At 41.7% G+C, this 18000-nt stretch overlaps 1 protein-coding gene across 1 annotated transcript in view; it reads right to left on the reverse strand.

Moving 5' to 3' along the window:
• Positions 1–2979: 2979 nt before the first annotated feature.
• Positions 2980–18000, reverse strand: part of LOC111970443 (plexin-A1-like) — a 443296-nt gene continuing 428275 nt past the window's right edge. The window contains exons 25-34 of the mRNA XM_023997171.3: positions 17746–17892; positions 17326–17485; positions 17075–17178; positions 12946–13042; positions 12307–12497; positions 9259–9428; positions 8583–8795; positions 8169–8319; positions 5695–7861; positions 2980–5019 (exon numbers count right to left, since the gene is read on the reverse strand). Of these exons, the coding sequence (XP_023852939.1) occupies positions 7766–7861; positions 8169–8319; positions 8583–8795; positions 9259–9428; positions 12307–12497; positions 12946–13042; positions 17075–17178; positions 17326–17485; positions 17746–17892 (1329 nt within the window). The 3' untranslated portion in view covers positions 2980–5019; positions 5695–7765. The remainder of the gene's footprint in view (positions 5020–5694; positions 7862–8168; positions 8320–8582; positions 8796–9258; positions 9429–12306; positions 12498–12945; positions 13043–17074; positions 17179–17325; positions 17486–17745; positions 17893–18000) is intronic.

The raw sequence follows: 18000 nt of genomic DNA on the forward strand, positions 1-18000 counted from the left end.
ACTTGAACAGAGATCTCAGCTTGCTAACTAGCTAGCCTGTATCTAGTGGTTCCTGTGTTGTGTAATAGAGAAATAGGTCTAGCAACGTACATGTCACTTGGTTGAGACTAACATTAGTTTAGAAAAAATGTTTGTGCCGTTTCCTCAAATATACATAGAGCAAACAAATATTTTCTAAACTAATGTTAGTCTCAACCAAATGACATGCACATTGCTAGACCTATTGCTCTATTACACAACACAGGAACCACTAGATACAGGCTAGCCAGAAGGCTCTAATGCTAGCTAGCTAACCAGCCATGTCATTTCAATACAAAATCATCAGCTTTGTAGTGATTATGCTATGTACAAACACTTATTTTAAATATTGCCTTTCATCTTTTTCACCAACGCCTTGCTGTAGTGTTACAATTCTGTGAATATAATTTAGCTAGTAATTTGAACTAATTTGATCCATATTTAGCACAGTGCAAAGCGTGCTTCCCAGACTGGAACCCTGAAAGCAGGTTGTAAGAAAAGACCCGGCCCACCAGAGCTGTCGTGTTTATCTCTGCTGCTTGCTTGCAGGGCAGATCATACAAACCCAGATTTGTTTTGTACAACTACAAAACTTTTGGCAGAGGTTAGTCTCTAAATTTGTGACAAAACTCAAAGCGCGCAGATTAGACATGGACAAATCTAGTTTTGAATCACAGAATAAGATTCACCAGTCGCAAGTTTAGTAAAGGAGTTGCATTCATTCTCAAATTGAGTTGCACGCCTTCAAATCTTATTGAATTTATTCACATATCAGCTTACATGTTTGTAAGTGTTGTTGCATTTATTCTCCAAAAATATTTTGTGCACCTACAAAAATGATTATACAGGTGCAACTCATATTTGACATGCTTGTACACTTGTCTGTATATTACCTTCTTAGAATGGCCTCCAGTTTCTCCGTCTCCTCATCAGTAAAGAGCCACTGCTTGTCAGAGCCATGTTGCCTCTTCTGTGGAGGCTCCACAACCTCCTCCTCATCAGTGTCCTCAAAGTCACACCAGGCCTTTGTCTTCTATGTCACTGGATGTATGCCAGTCGCTCTTTCCATGTCAGCCACAATGATGTATATAAACCCTGGAATGCTGATGCTATGTATTGGCCAATGAGAGGCTTTGAAGCCTCTGGTCATATTTGTGCTCCACAGAAGAAGCAGTCCTCCATAGGAATGAATGGAATTCTACAGTATTTTATTTCAATTCAATGTTTCAAGGACAAAATTATATGTATTTACGTATTTTTTGTTGTAGTGGGGACAGTAACATTAGAACTTTCAAAAAATTATAGTTCAAGGAAACGTTTATATATTTTTCATTTTTTATTTGTATGTTTATCTCATAAAATATAATTTAAAAGTATGCATTAAGGCAGGGATGGGCAACTCCAGTTCTTGGGGGCCTGATTGGAGTTACACTTTTGCCCCAGCCAACACATCTCACTCCAATAATCAACTAATTATTGGAGTGAAATGCAATAAGTTTAAATCAGCCGTGTTTGCTAGGGATGGGGGAAAAGCGTGACACCACTCCAGCCCCTGAGGACTGGAGCTGCCCATCCCTGCATTAAGTTGTCTGGAAAATAATGAACGTGGCAAAAACAAATGTTGACATGAATGCATTTCTATAGCTAACAAAATATTTTTTACAATGGAGGGGGAGTGCCAAGATGGCGGCGCGGTCGCTTCAAAACAGCTCCCCCTGTCAGTCATCTAGTGTATATATAGATCATTGGTCAGGCCTCAACTCCCTTTACGAACAGGCTAGATGTTTCCATGTTTCCCTTGTCAGGACAGAGCTGGCAGTACCCGTAAAAGCACCAGAATTTACTGTATGATGGACATGTATGTGTACCAGAAGTCCTGATACTGCTCCATGTACAACACTTGGAGACTGGGGGTGACCGCATGCACTGGAGCAGAATAGTGCAAGGGACAGATAAGCAGAGGGGTACTTACTGAGCTGGTGAAGTCAGGATGAGGTACACACCAGTCTACCTCCCCTGCAGCAGAGACATCCTGAACTGGACTCGGTGGGGGGGCTGGGGCTAGGAGTGAGTGAAGGTCTGTAGGGCTGAGACCACCTCTTTAACATCTTAAGGCAACAGGTGGGTTAATCATCCAGATGGAAATTACATTGTCATCATCCACCTCCTCTGTCCAGCTCCAAGGATGGCCTACAAAGAAGATTCTAAATTCAGCACATTGTAGAAAAAAGTATGCTCTTAGATAGCAGAGAAAAGTCTCATGTCTAGTCTTGGGGTAGTTGCCACCAAAACAACACCATTATCACCTACCAAACACCAATCATTCTCTATTCTAACATTTTAAATGTTGCTTAATTTTGATTGTGATATCAGTACATTTAAATGTACTAGTTTATTTATTTATTTAGATTTACTATGGCAGTGGAATAGAATGGGTTCTCATCACTGGTACTAATCCACAGAATTAGGAATTAGAATAGTGATCTAACAGAGGTACATTTGAATTTCACTTGAACATCCAGAATAATAACTATTTGGTAGGTACTTATATTTGTCCTATTTCACACATGTACAAGTGGGTATTATATACATGTGTGAATTGGAATGTAGTTTTTTTGCATATCCCAATGCTCCCTCCCTGTCATTATCAACGGCGACCCTGGAGCAATTAGGGTTAAGTGCAAACAGTAATAGAGCAATTCATCAAATGTTAAACTGTCCCACCAATATGGGATTCTGTAATTCTATGGATGGCAACCTGTTGATATACTATTCCAGTAGAGATATGAGAAATGATAGACCATACCAGCCAGTATAACAGTACTCTATTTTTAAGCATGCTTTTAACATAATCTTATAATGAAAGGAAGCAAGAGTGAATTCACTCTGGCTAAAAATAATGAAAGCCCTTCCCACTACACAGATGTGTGTGTGTGTGTGTACACTTCTTAACACCAAAAATAAACGCAAAACACCATTTTATTTAGCAAAAAAATGTTTAATCTCTCCTTGATGCGTGTTTATATACAAGTAGTAAATCTGCAAAATAGGAAATAACAGAATATTTACACAATGAACAATAACCTGCACACTTGTGACAGTTGCTGCAAGTCAAACTCTTAAAAACGTACCAGAATTATTATAAGTAGGAAAAACTCCTCTCCCAGTTTTTCTGAAATTGATCGATTTGTACTTTCTTGGATCCTATGTAGTTTTCATTTGGAACATGTACAGCTACTGAGATCTTGCCACAATTAGAAAATAAATGAGGAAAATAAATGATTAGAATCTTCTCTAACCAGGGCATGGGAAGGCAATAGTATGAGTAGGCATGACTGGATGGGTCATTTTGGGACAGATTCCCAGACCACATTTAAGCCTGGTCTAAAAATCATGCTCATTTGTTCATCTGAAAGATCTTTTTAGTCCAGGAATAGTCAATCTGGGTTCAGGAAATGACCCCTATCTGTTTGGGCGTAARCGGTTCATGATCCGCTAACATGAGATGATGAGATATGGACCTTAAGCCGTCATAACATGTATGTCAATAGAAATAATCCTGTTATATGGCATGAGATGGTCAACCAAACATCTATTGTTTTCTTATTCATGCTTCATAATGTGGGGATAGCCGCAAACCATTTTGACAAGCACTATGTTGTTCCTATGACAGCCTCATGTCAGGCTGCGTCAAGTCTTAGCATTGGTTCCTCCTGCCCACATCAAATGGACAAGCTGTACATCGTACCACTTCAATGACAAAACAAATCAATCGCCATACAAACAAACAAACAAACAGGGACAAATCATGAGATGGGGAGGGAAGGAGTCTCACTTAGGAACCTGCTAAACCTCTGAAGCAGATTGATTGAAATCTCAAGGCCAGAACATTGAAACAACAGAACTACAATGCAGAGAGAATTTCTCCAAACAAGAGGCAATTTCCTGAGAAATGGAGAATAAGTTGTCTTCTTAAAAAARATAACAGGGCAGTGATGAGAGAAACACAAAGTATTTGGAAGCTGCCAGTGTGTAATGTATTTTCCTCAGACATAGTTATGATGCTGATAATTCATAAGCCTGCTATTAACAAAATCACTGAGCTCTGGAGACCAGTCTATTTCATGTACTTGTGATCTAAAAGCACTGAAAGATATAGGCGCAGCAAAAAGGGAAAGTTGTGTACTCAGGGATAATTTTTTTTAAAGCCCTGTAAAGCGGACTAAGCATATTTGGGGAGTAMATTTTTTAACTCGTACAGTAGTTAAACATTTCTGATTATGTTCCGATTATGACTCATTCTAAATGTAATGCTTTTTCACCAACAATTTACTAGTCAGGCACACTGTTGAAAGAAGCTAACTTTGAAGTGTTGTTTGGTCCAAGCACGCTAGTATATGACAAATGTGCGGTGTCCATATTAGGAGAGCGTCATACTTCTTGTGAGGCTGACACTGTCCCAATATGGACGACGTATACATGGTCCCTTTAAGGGTTCTATTTCGCTCACTAAGTAGCACCTGCATGGCTTGGTCCCAGATCTGTTTGTGCGGTCTTGTCAACTACTATGGTCATTGTCATGCCAAATGTTTGGGTAGACATAACAGATCCGGGACCAGGCTAGCACCTGTATATTAACGGTCTGATACGTAGAGAAAGACAACAGGAATGCAGTACAGCTGTATACATCAATGACTACATCCAAAATGGCACCCTATATAGTGTACTAGTTTTGATCAGGGCCTTAGTGTACAATACAGGTATTAGGGTGTCATTTGAGATGTACCAATGTGTCATGTCTATTTAAGGGGTGTTTTGTTTTTATTTCTGTTCAGAGGAGTTTAGGAAGGAACCTGGCATACAATGTATTGCAAAAGCAATTATGATATATAAAAAATAAGATATGGATTAAAGCAGCAAGTCACTGATTCCATCTGGAAAAGACACAGATGCTTATCTGATGTGATATTTTACACTGATCGTAGAGATCAGAAAATAAACCTTCTGAACAGTACTTAAACTTTTTCAGATAAACCTTATGAACAGTACTAACTTCAGATAAACCTTATGAACAGTACTTAAACTCATAAACCTTATGAACAGTACTTAAACTTCAGATAAACCTTATGAACAGTTCTAAACTTCAGATAAACCTTATGACAGTACTTAAACTTCAGATAAACCTATGAACAGTACTTAAACTTCAGATAAACCTTTGAACAGTACTTAAACTTCAGATAAACCTTATGAACAGTACTTAAACTTCAGATAAACCTTATGAACAGTACTTAACTTCAGATAAACTTATGAACAGTACTTAAACTTCAGATAAACCTTTGAACAGTACTTTAAACTTCAGATAAACCTCTGAAACAGTACTTAAACTTCAGATAAACCTTACTGAACAGTACTTAAACTTCAGATAAACCTTCTGAACAGTACTTAACTCAGATAAACCTTATGAACAGTACTTAAACTTCAGATAAACTTATGAACAGTACTTAAACTTCAGATAAACCTTATGAACAGTACTTTAAACTTCAGATAAACCTTATGAACAGTACTTAAACTTCAGATAAACCTTCTGAACAGTACTTAAACTTCAGATAAACCTTTGAACGTACTTCAACTTCAGAATAAACCTTTATGAACAGTAACTGTAAACTTCAGATAAACCTTATGAACAGTACTTAAACTTCAGATAAACCGAAGACGTCTCTTCATCTTCAGCATACCGCGTAATGCACAATTTACACGTTCAAAAGAGAGATGAGAAAAACAACAAGGAAAACAACCTGATACATTTTTTTTTGCCAAAAGCTACATTTCATTTCATCATCATAAAAAAAACGAAAGTAAATACAATTTACAAAATCAAACATCAACAAAAATACATTACAGACCACAGTTTGGTTTTCGGCAAGCAGAGAAAACAGAAGAAAAAAACGGGGGAAAAAACGCTCCACAAAGTCAAACCTCCAAAAACAAACCTCTCAAGAGAAGAGAGAAGTTTTGAAAAACATCTTAAGTCACACATGGCAAGTGAGCTTGTTTAGATAGAAACAAGGACCAGGGGAGATAAGGGATTACTTATCCTTGTGTTGCTAATGAGTGGAGGGTGCCTCCCCCCTCTACCGTCCAGACCACCCTATGGGTGAGAGCTAAAGCCCCAGCCTGTCTCCGATCTCTGGATTAGGAGAGAAGAAGCAGTCTTTACCACACTACCATCACCTTGCTTATTATCTGCAGAATAGCATTGGGAAGAGATGAGGAAGAAGGGCCCAGGGCTGGAAAAGGCTTTCTGTCTTTCCCAACTTTGTTGTTTCAGACCAAGAGGCTCAGTAAAACCCTCCCTGATCACATTTAACTATTTCTTTAACCTTTATTCCACCAGGTAAGACATCAGACGTGGTAATGCTAACTGGTGGTGGGGTAGCCTATAGATCAAATCACATTTTATTTGTCACATACACATGTTTAGCAGATGTTATTGTGGGTGTAGCGAAATGCTTGTTTTTCTAGCTCCAACAGGGCAGTAGTATCTAACAATTGTAATTGGTTCAAGTAGTGCAATGCTCTCTATTGGTCAACCACTGTAGGACAAGCTGTCAAATTCTTTAGCCCTGGACGATGAACATGAACCTTCATGCTAGATTCCATCAGAACTGTCTATTAAAAGAAGCAATGCTTGCTAGAGTCTGTGTTTACTTGTCAAAAACTGAGAATGCACGACAGATTTGCAATCTAATGTTTCCGCAGGACTGCTCCAGTCCAACATTCCCATACAGAAATGTGACAATATTATGGGATGGCCTTCCTATGGTGGCCCTWAGGGGCAAAGTGCCTTCCTTTCTTTTATTACTTTGACAATTATTTTTCAGTCACTAAGCATGTTCATATTTAAATCATACACATTCCATCTAATAAAATGTATTTTCACTAAACAACATCAAAAGAAAACATGGCACAGCACAACTTTTTTGTTTCTTTTTGTTTCTTCGKTTTTTTTTCTACGTAGATTTTGTTTTGCTGGAATATCAAATCAAAGTTTTGCTGTTGATGGCTTGTTTTAACCCTAATATTTGTTTCTTAAAAATGTTTAGTTGTATTTATATATAATATCTATATAGCCTTCCTTGGTAACGTATTTGTAAATTGTGCAAATTCAGCAGTAACACAGGTGGCGAGAGATCAGTGGGCAGTTTATTACAAAAAATAATACAACAAAAAATGGAGAAAAAAAAGTTAAGTCATTGATCTTCGATTCCAACAGGAGACATGTGACCTGAGGAGCTTATCTCCCATTGGCTCCAAGGATGCCAAACAATGTTATGTCCTGTTTGTGATGCCAAAATGGAATTCCACTTCAAATGTCCCATCCTGGTTATACGATACAGGGCTTTGCGACGCCAAAACTCAGGAAAACCGACAGAAAATAACTAAAAACATGACAACAGCGACGATAATCAAAATGCTTTCCGGTGATGCTGTCTCTCGGTGTGTGTGTGACGAAAAATCCAGTGCCTTGGTCTGACATAGACACACACACACACACATATATATAGACACGCATTTACACACATACACCCGCCCAGTACTGCTGAATGCYCCCTGTTCTGTCCTTTGCAGTAGCTCCATCACATGTTTTAGGGGGGGTTTGAAAACCACGCTGTCTGAGTTTAAATTCCTCTGGGTGAGGAGAGAAAGAGAGGACGATGGAGATGAGGAGGAGAGCAAGGGTCAGTCCTCAGCTGGCCAGGGCCATTGTGTTGATGACCTGCTCCAGCTTGCTCCTCAGTCTCTGCCTCCGCGACTGCTCGTCCCTCTCCAAAGCCGTCAGAATCTGAGGATGGACAGAGAGAGACAGAGAGAGACAGAAAGAGATGATAAGAAAGCGAGAGAAACAAAATGCGAGAAAGAGGGAGAGAGTGAGGGAGAGAGAGGAAGGGAGGGAGAAAGGGAGAGGGAGGGAGAAAGGGAGAGGGAGGGAGGGAGGGAGGGAGGGAGGGAGAAAATGAGCAGTGAGAAACATTAGCTTTTACAAAAGCAGTTGAGAGAGCGACAACTGAGCGACAACTGAGCAGTTCTTCAAATCCAAAGTAGGGTGCAATCTAAACAAACATAACAAAAATGTCTGCCATTGTTCTCACCTCATCTTTGTACTTGACAATGTAGGAGTAGATTTCGTGCAGGGCGCTCATGCTGTTGAACTGGCTGAGGTGGAGCCGCGACTGCTCCGCCAGGTACGCACTCATGTCCTGGTCACTGATGACGGGCATCCGCGAGATATCTGAGTAGTACCTGAGAAAGAATGGGGGATGGAGACAGAGAGAGAGGGAGGGAAGGTGAGAGTGTGTGGGAGAATCTTTAAGCAATCACTCTGTCAATATTTAACTGACACATATCAATTGACCAATGAAACCAAGTGAGCTGAATAAAGGCAAGCCAAGTGACCAAGCGAGTTCCATGCTGTCAAATGGCAACAGTGTTACTTTCCTACCCTAGTTTTAATTTTCAACCTAATCCATAATGGCCCGCCCGCTGAAAATAGCCTATATCCATACCGTTCCACCCAGTTCTTGTAGTTGGGAATGTCTTTAGCGTAGAGCAGCTTGTTTGAGGGCGAGTCTTTGCCCAGCTTGTGTTCTGAGGTGGAGCAGGAGTCCATGAAGGTCTGGGCCACCACAGACAGACACGCATCCGTGATGCTGTTCTTGTGGATGTCAAACACAAACTGGGGGTTCTTGATCACGTTCACCCAGAACCGCAGAGGAAGACTAGGGAGGAAGAGATGGAGAGGGAGTGGGAAGAAGAGAGAAAACATTTTAGTGAGAGTAATCTTAATGTCATACTCCACCGTACATTCTCCTTAACACTCAACCAGGGGTGAAATGCACGCCAAAAATCTATGTAAGATAGGGGGGTTGGAGAATATTGTATTTTTCAAACACCTGAATAAATATTTTTCCTGCAATCTAGAGCCATATCATTATGCTTAATTCTATTTCAAAGCTACGCTTATATTTCTTCATATCTAGGGGTACCTCTTGAGCTTTATGTATTCTTCTGACTGGTGGATCTTTTTTTAAAGAAACTAAATATGCCTCGCTATCTCCTAAAATCTGGGTAAAATATTCAAAGGAATGTTAGTCTTATCAGTGTATTGTTATTGCTTGCTTTTCTATAAATTCGACCAACCTTGCCAGCAGACATGCCAGCTAAGATAGTCAACCCACTCACCAGTTGCTCTTCCAGGTGTGCCGTACATCCAAGTCAGAGATGCAGTGCTTGTCGGCCTGCTCGTCCAGGAAGTCAAACATGTACTTAATGGCGAGCGGCAGGGCACTGCCTCGATGGGCCGTACTGAAGATGGTCTCAAACAGGTCGTCCACAAACTTCTGCAATGTACCCTGTGAAAGGAGAAAGGGGAGGGTTATAGAGTTGTATCACTGATATCAACTTCATGAGGCTTTGTATTGTACAAATCACTGTTTTATGAAGTTGAAATTGAAAAGTTCCTCACACTGTGGACGCATTTAGACTAACAAACTAACAGACGAACAAAGCCGGCTCCGGTCAGTTATTCACATACCAACATATTGGCCAAAACTACACTAATATATACAGCGGGGCAAAAAAGTATTTAGTCAGCCACCAATTGTGCAAGTTCTCCCACTTAAAAATATGAGAGAGGCCTGTAATTTTCATCATAGGTACACTTCAAATATGACAGACAAAATTAGAAAAAAAAATCCAGAAAATCACATTGTAGGATTTTTTATGAATTTATTTGCAGATTATGGTGGAAAATAAGTATTTGGTCACCTACAAACAAGCAAGATTGCTCTCACAGACCTGTAACTTCTTCTTTAAGAGGCTCCTCTGTCCTCCACTCGTTACCTGTATTAATGGCACCTGTATGAACTTGTTATCAGTATAAAAGACACCTGTCCACAACCTCAAACAGTCACACTCCAAACTCCACTATGGCCAAGAACAAAGAGCTGTCAAAGGACACCAGAAACTCAACAGTTGTAGACCTGGACAGGCTGGGAAGACTGAATCTGCAATAGGTAAGCAGCTTGGTTTGAAGAAATCAACTGTGGAGCAATTATTAGGAAATGGAAGACATACAAGACCACTGATAATCTCCTCGATCTGGGGCTCCACGCAAGATCTCACCCGTGGGGTCAAAATGATCACAAGAACGGTGAGCAAAATCCTAGAACCACACGGGGGGACTAGTGAATGACCTGCAGAGAGCTGGGACCAAATAACAAAGCCTACCATCAGTAACACAAGCTACGGCAGGGACTCAAATCCTGCAGTGCCAGACGTGTCCTCCTGCTTAAGCCAGTACATGTCCAGGCCCGTCTGAAGTTTCTAGAGAGCATTTGGATGATCCAGAAGAAGATTGGGAGAATGTCATATGGTCAGATGAAACCAAAATAGAACTTTTGGAAAAAACTCACTCGTCGTGTTTGGAGGACAAAGAATGCTGAGTTGCATCCAAGAACACCATACCTACTGTGAAGCATGGAGGTGGAAACATCATGCTTGGGGGCTGTTTTTCTGCAAAGGGACCAGGACGACTGATCCGTGTAAAGGAAAGAATGAATGGGGCCATGTATCGTGAGATTTTGAGTGAAAACCTCCTTCCATCAGCAAGGCATTGAAGATGAAAGTGGCTGGGTCTTTCAGCATGACAATGATCCCAAACACACCCCCGGGCAACGAAGGAGTGGCTTCTAAGAAGCATTTCAAGGTCCTGGAGTGGCCTAGCCAGTTCTCCAGATCTCAACCCCATAGAAAATCTTTGGAGGGAGTTGAAAGTCCGTGTTGCCCAGCAACAGCCCAAACATCCACTGGCTCTAGAGGAGATTTATGGAGGAATGGGCCAAAATACCAGCAACAGTGTGTGAAAACCTTGTGAAGACTTACAGAAAACGATTGACCTCTGTCATTGCCAACAAAGGGTATATAACAAAGTATTGAGATAAACTTTTGTTATTGACCAAATACTTATTTTCCACCATAATTTGCAAATAAATTCATTAAAAATCCTACAATGTGATTTTCTGGATTTTTCCCCCTAATTATGTCTGTCATAGTTGAAGTGTACCTATGATGAAAATTACAGGCCTCTCTCAAGTGGGAGAACTTGCACARTTGGTGGCTGACTAAATACTTTTTTGCCCCACTGTACATGAAGTATATACAGGCCAAGACTCCTGTCGTCTTTCCCACTCTCACTGTTCATTCTCCAAACTCTCTAACCCCCGTAGACCTAACCTTGCACTTTTTTASCTGAAGGGAAATCATGAGCAAATGAAAAAACAACAGGGGAGAGAAATCGCGAGGGTGAGCAGAAACGCCTTAATGTACAGTACTTAGCAAGTGCAAATGAGCGCCTAGTGGTGTGGCACGTCCTGTGCATGGTAAATGAGGTGCTACCAACAAGGCATGGAGGAACAGAAAGTAATGGCCTGCCAGTTGATGTCTTTAGTGCTTATAGTGCCACAGTACTGAGCCGATAGCAGTACTGTCTAGAACAGATATTCCTCATGACATGTAGAGTGAGGACTCATGTCCGCTCTATTCATGGAATTTATATCCGTATCTTTGCGCACATGTTTTTTCCAGATCAGCACAAACACACCGGATGCAACCTATCAACCCACCACCAAGCCCTTGATTAGTCAAATCAGGTGTGTGTAAGTGCTTGGCTAGAACTAAAACATGCCCCCCTAGGGCACCCCCAATAATCAATTCACAAACATTGTTTGAGAGTCCCAACGGAAGGGATTAGGGTTTAGGATCCAAGAGGAAGGGATTAGGGTTTAGGATCCAAGAGGAAGGGATTAGGGTTTAGGATCCAAGAGAAAGGGATTAGGGTTTAGGATCCAAGAGAAAGGGATTAGGGTTTAGGATCCAAGAGAAAGCCCCTCCATCTCCCTTCCTGATTCCAACGATCAGAAAACCGCTCAAAAGGTCAGGCTGCTAATTAAGACAACATAGCGTTTGGGTGCTGCACCTACTCATGCAAAAGGTTATGAAAAATGTTAATGAGCATCTGAGCCAGTCGCCTTGGAAACAAAGGTCAATGAGAGAGCTGGCTGTCGGAGGAAACAGGTTTTAGCTAGGATGTTGGGTGTTGTTTACCGGTAGAGGGGGGACAGGTGTGAGTGAGTGAGTGAGTGAGTGAGTGAGTGAGTGAGTGAGTGAGTGAGTGAGTGAGTGAGTGAGTGAGTGAGTGAGAGTGAATGTGTCTGTCTGTGTGTGGGGTACCTTAGTAGCCAATAGCCTGGTCAGGTATATCTCAGAGACCATCTTGCTGCCACGGTCGCCCTCACGCTGGTCTGAGTGGTCGTGGTTCTTGACCAGGTGCCACAGCTTGGTACCACTCTCCAGGTCAGGCGTGATCATGGGGGTCCTAGAACGCAGGCTGTCTGGACTACTGGCMGTCCTCAACATACTCTCTGGACGGGAAGACGGGAGAGAGAGGACATGGTCAGGATTCAGATTAATCCAATATGATTTCAAATCACATAACCAGTGTGTTATAGATGAAGMGAAAGATACGAGGGAGGGTGGTCAAGAGAGATAAAGGAGATGGCGGGGGAGGGGGGTGATCAAGGCAGGGGGAGACAGAGATATCCTGGGGAGAAGACACAGACAGGGACTGGACAGTCTCCAGTTACTCTCAGCCCTATGACGGACTTACATGACACATCACTCCTCTTCACTGTCTGACCTTAACGTCAACACTCGGCACGCATTATCATTTCTATTGAGATATTTCTAATGTTTAGCTGTGTATTTCTGAATCGTACACACAGAAAGCACTTCGAGAATAAAATAGCACGCACGCGCACCTGCACGCACACAACCACCCACACATCTACCTGCCCACCCACACCCACAAACCGTATCTGTTGAGGGACTTGGTGAAGGTGGAGGAGGTGGAGATGTTGTAGGCAGAGTTCTGCTTGGGCACCAGGGCTATCACTGAGCCATCCGTCACCTGATGGGGAGTACAGGAAATATAACAGTTAGAGTTAGACATGCATCTGAACTCTGAAAACTTTGCACATGACATGCGGTCAGAAAAAGGTGATACACACTGCTACATTGCTGGTGCCTGGAGTGATTGACTAAGGCTGCATTTACAMAGGCAGCCCAATTCTAATATCTTGCAACAAACCTGTATAGACCTGGAAATAGCACCAAGAATGAAGACTCAACTTTTGTTTGTATTAAAATGTTTTTTTTTTCTCCGCAGGTACATTTCCCTCTGGGGATTGGTTGGTCCCTCCTGGTAAAATACTTATTGCGGATGGAAATATAACACCATACATCAGGAGAGGTGGACATCAGTGACTGATGACAACGACAAAGTCATATTCCAGTTGACTGTCAGAAAAAAAGGTGTAACCATTACAATGGATCTGGACGGGGTAAGAATGTGTTTTTAAAAAAGTATGCTTTCATCACCAAAAAGTTGGTTGACTTAAATAACATTGGCAACAGTAGTAGACAGACACACAGCTATATAAACACCAGGTAACTTCCATTTCCTCTTACAATAAACTGCTACCTCGGTCGAGAAATGGACCTAACGTTGTGATTTTTTAAACGTTGTGATTTTTTAAACGTTGTGTTTTTTTTTAACAATGATGTAACTTTGGATTTATACAACATTTACAGATCTGATCGAAAAGGTAGAGGTGTGGCTATTTTTGTCAAATGTAGCTTTATGTGTCAGTATGACTTTCCACCTCTGTCAGTTTGAATGCCTAGCCCTAAACGTATGCCTGGAAAATGGTATCAAATGTAGTATGTTGAGGATATACTGGACCCCTCTGCTCATCCCAGTGCTACTAATCATTTAGCTGACCTGTTATCAACTTATGCAGCATCGTAAGTGATGATTATGGGTTGTCTTTAACCTTGATTGGATGACTCAAGTTTAAGACAAGCTCAAGGTATTATGCATCGATCTGAATTTAGCGCATGTAATATCGAAACCAACCCGGCACAATTTTAAAATCCAGTAAAATCTGACCTGATTGACATCACACTTACAGTACAAATAGACCCCATACAGTGCATTCGGAAAGTATTCAGACCCCTTGACTTTTTCCACATTTAGTTATGTTACAGCCTTATTCTAAAATGGATTACTATATTTTYCCCCCCTAATCAATCTACACACAATACCCAACAACGACAAAGCAAAAACAGGTTTGTAGAAAATTTGACAAATGTATATATATATAAAAAAGCTGAAATATCACATTTACATCAGTATTCACACACTTTACTCAGTACTTTGTTGAAGCACCTTTGGCAGCGATTACAGCCTTGAGTCTTCTTGGGTATGACGCAACAAGCTTGGCACACCTGTATTTGGGGAGATTTTCCCATTCGTCTCTACAGATCCTCTCAAGCTCTGTCAGGTTAGATGGGGAGCGTAGCTGCACAGCTATTTTCAGTTCTCTCCAGAGATGTTCGATCGGGTTCAAGTCTGGGCTCTGGCTGGGCCACTCAAGGACATTTAGAGACTTGTTCCCAAGCCACTCCTGCGTTGCCTTGACTGTGTGCTTAGAGTTGTTATCCTGTTGGAAGGTGAACATTTGCCCCAGTCTGAGGTCCTGAGCGCTCTGGAGCAGCATCAAGGATCTCTGTACTTTGCTCCGTTCATCTTTCCCTCGATTGTGACTAGTCYCCCAGTCCCTGGCACTGAAAAACATCTCCACAGCATGCTKCTGYCACCACCATGCTTCACCGTRRGGATGGTGCCAGGTTTCCTCCAGACGTGACACTTGGCAGTCAGGCCAAAGAGTTCCATCTTTGTTTCATCAGACCAGAGAATCTTATTTCTCATGGTCTGAGAATCTTTAGGCGGCTTTTGCTAAACTCCAAGCAGGCTGTCATGTGCCTTTTACTGAGGAGTGGCTTCCGTCTGGCCACTCTACCATAAAGACCTGATTGGTGGAATGCTGCAGAGATAGGAGAACCTTCTAGAAGGACAACCATCTCCACAGAGATAACAAAACAAACAAAATGTGGAAAAGGGGAAGGGTCTGAATACTTCCTGAATGCACTGTAAATACACAGCCGGTTGTGTTTTTTGCTCATGATATCAATGAGCATTTCCTTATTGCCTGTATTACCGATGTAAGACTACCTAAATCCGTTCTGCCCATCATTAACACAAGGAATGTCAGATGTGAATGATCAAGATTTTTTTGCACAATCTTTGTGACATAGTAGGTATACCTGCCATTCCTGACCCTAGGTCAGTTCTCGATTATTTCTCTGATGTTTTTAACACTTTTGCTGACAAGCATGCTCCCTACAAAAGTTTTAGGGCAGGGATGGGCATCTTTGATGGGAGTGGGGGGCCACCAAAAATCTGACCTCATCATGAGGGGCCACAGTGGCTCGCAGGCCTGCGTATCCACATACAAACCCACACATGTAGTCAGACCCTTTTGGGGGCCCTAAGTGAAGAGGAAGTATTGTACATACTGGGATTAATTACACCGTTAGAATGTTGCAGTCAAAATGACTGCTCGTTAGCTTGAAGGGTCGTCCCTCAAGGSCCAGCAGTTCTATAGTTAAAGCATGGAAAGCAGCGCCTGTACTTCCTCTTCACAAGGGCGGAAACCCTAGTGACAAATAACTACCGCATCGTGTCTGGCAAAAATATTTAAACAGTTGATAAAAATCTACTTTGCTCCTTAACCAGGAAATGTATCATAAATGCATATCAATCAGGATGTAGATAAGGTCATAGTACCATCTTAGCTGCATCCTATGTTGTCAATGATATTGTATGTTCTATAGATAAAAAGCTGCATCGGTTATTGACCTGTCTAAGGCTTTTGACATTGTGGATGACTCATTGTTATTGCACATGTTGGACTTGATAGCAGCGTATGTGGTTAGTTAAAAAAATTACATTATGGACAGATCTCAATATATAGTTGCTGACTGTGTCAATTTGCAATTCCTCGAGGTCACTAAAGGAGTTCCTCATGGGTCAATTTTAGTACCTGTACTATTCTCATTATATATAAACAATATTGGTTGCTTAGTGAAAAACTGTAAAACTGAACCAGGCTATAGCTGATCTTCAAGGACTGTGTTAGATGTGGTAGAGATGAGTGAGAAGAGGACTGGAGTTAGACAAAATCCTCATTGACACAACTTCTAAGTGCATACTAACCAATGATCAGTCATATAGCCTCTCCACTGATGGGGAACATCGAGTGAAACCCTGTACTGATAAATGTATTGAAGACTACAAGAACTACATCACATACTTCACTGTGTCCTTGCATGCAGAACCACTTTAACTAATTCTGAGGGGAGATCCATTCCTGGTTGAAGATCTGGAAGAGCAGACATCCTGAGAGGTGGCTATGGACACCAAGATCAGGGATATTGATTTGGCAGATACTGAGCCATACTAACGATAGATGGTTGGTGTGTTAAGTACACTGGACACGAATCTAACCAGCACTAGCGTTGCAGTCTGACATTCTCTTTACATGCTCCAGGTCTCAAGCAAGGTAACACAACTATTATACAAGCAACATCTGTTACACAGGTGCACTGGCTGCATAMAACAAGCTTAATAACTGAAGTTTTTATTGGTGTGATAGCAATAATCTCTGTATAGACCTACAGTATACAAGTAGTATGAATTTCCATGTAAATTGACAAAGTATATTGTATAGTATCATATTATGGTATTTTACTAAGTATTTATTTCCTTGTTTTATATCATATACACAATGATTTAATGTATTATGCATTACAGTTGAGRTAAGATACACTTTATTCATTCCTGAGGAGAAATGTATTATATATGACACCCATGAATTTTGGGCTGCAGACACCAAGGGAGTGATCCCCTACATCGATCCAGAAAATATTTGTAATACGGTAATTGTAAAGTGTATACATAAAAATAAAATGTTATTAATTGATTGATTAAAAACACATTATTTTATCAACTTTGAGACATAAACCATGACAGACTTGCCTGGTAGTGGGCCAGTGTGTTGAGTCTCTTCCAGTCATTGTCTATCTTGGTGGTGACGTCCTCATCCTGGAGAATGATCCTGGCCATCCTGCCCTGACGCCACTCTGAACACACACCGARCAGAAGGAGAGGGTGTGTTAGTGTCTGTTGAGTGACTCCAGATAGTGTTGGGAAGTGTGTTTTGGCTAATTGGTTTGGGTTGTGTGTGTGCGCGTGTGTTCATTTGTGCATGGTGTGTTTGTGTGCCTTACCCATGTCCATGTCTGAAGCCTTGGGTCTCTGGGAGTAAGGGCTTCCTTTGAACACAGCATCAAGCAGCTTTTCCTTCACCTGGGTCACCGTGTCACAGTTCAGCCCCTTTACCGTCACCTCCGGGGCGTTCTCATTCTCCGGGTTCACACAGTGCAGGGTCTAGGGGGGGTGTAAGGGTCAAAGGTAAGATTGGCAATGGGGAAGACTCACAGGACTAGAGGCTTGAAGCAGAGTGAATAGTGTGGAAGACGTGAGTTAAACCGCATACACCTGTAGTCACTCTTGTAGCTAGCTACTTACTGTACTACCTAGCCAGCCAGACGAATGGTTCTCAGAGCAATGAATGTATTCAGTCAAAGAGAGATGATGTAAAAGTGTTCCGCTTATTTCTGTGATTCAAGCTGTGTTGTGGTACTGACCAGGGTCTTGTAGTCAATCTGCTGTCTGATGAGCTTGTCCTCACTGAGGGAGTAGCGCGCCTCTCCTGTGATGGAGTCTATAGGCCCCTTCTCCATCTGCTGCTTCATGGCACAGTACAGCATGAACAGAGGCTCCCCAGCACACTCCTACACACAGGGTACACAGTACAGCATGAACAGAGGCTCCCCAGCACACTCCTACACAGGGAGCTGTGCGGGCGCGAGCCCGTGTTCATGGCTGTTGTGGTACCTCGC

Source organism: Salvelinus sp. IW2-2015, linkage group LG11, assembly GCF_002910315.2.
Source record: "Salvelinus sp. IW2-2015 linkage group LG11, ASM291031v2, whole genome shotgun sequence".
NCBI lineage: Eukaryota > Metazoa > Chordata > Actinopteri > Salmoniformes > Salmonidae > Salvelinus > Salvelinus sp. IW2-2015.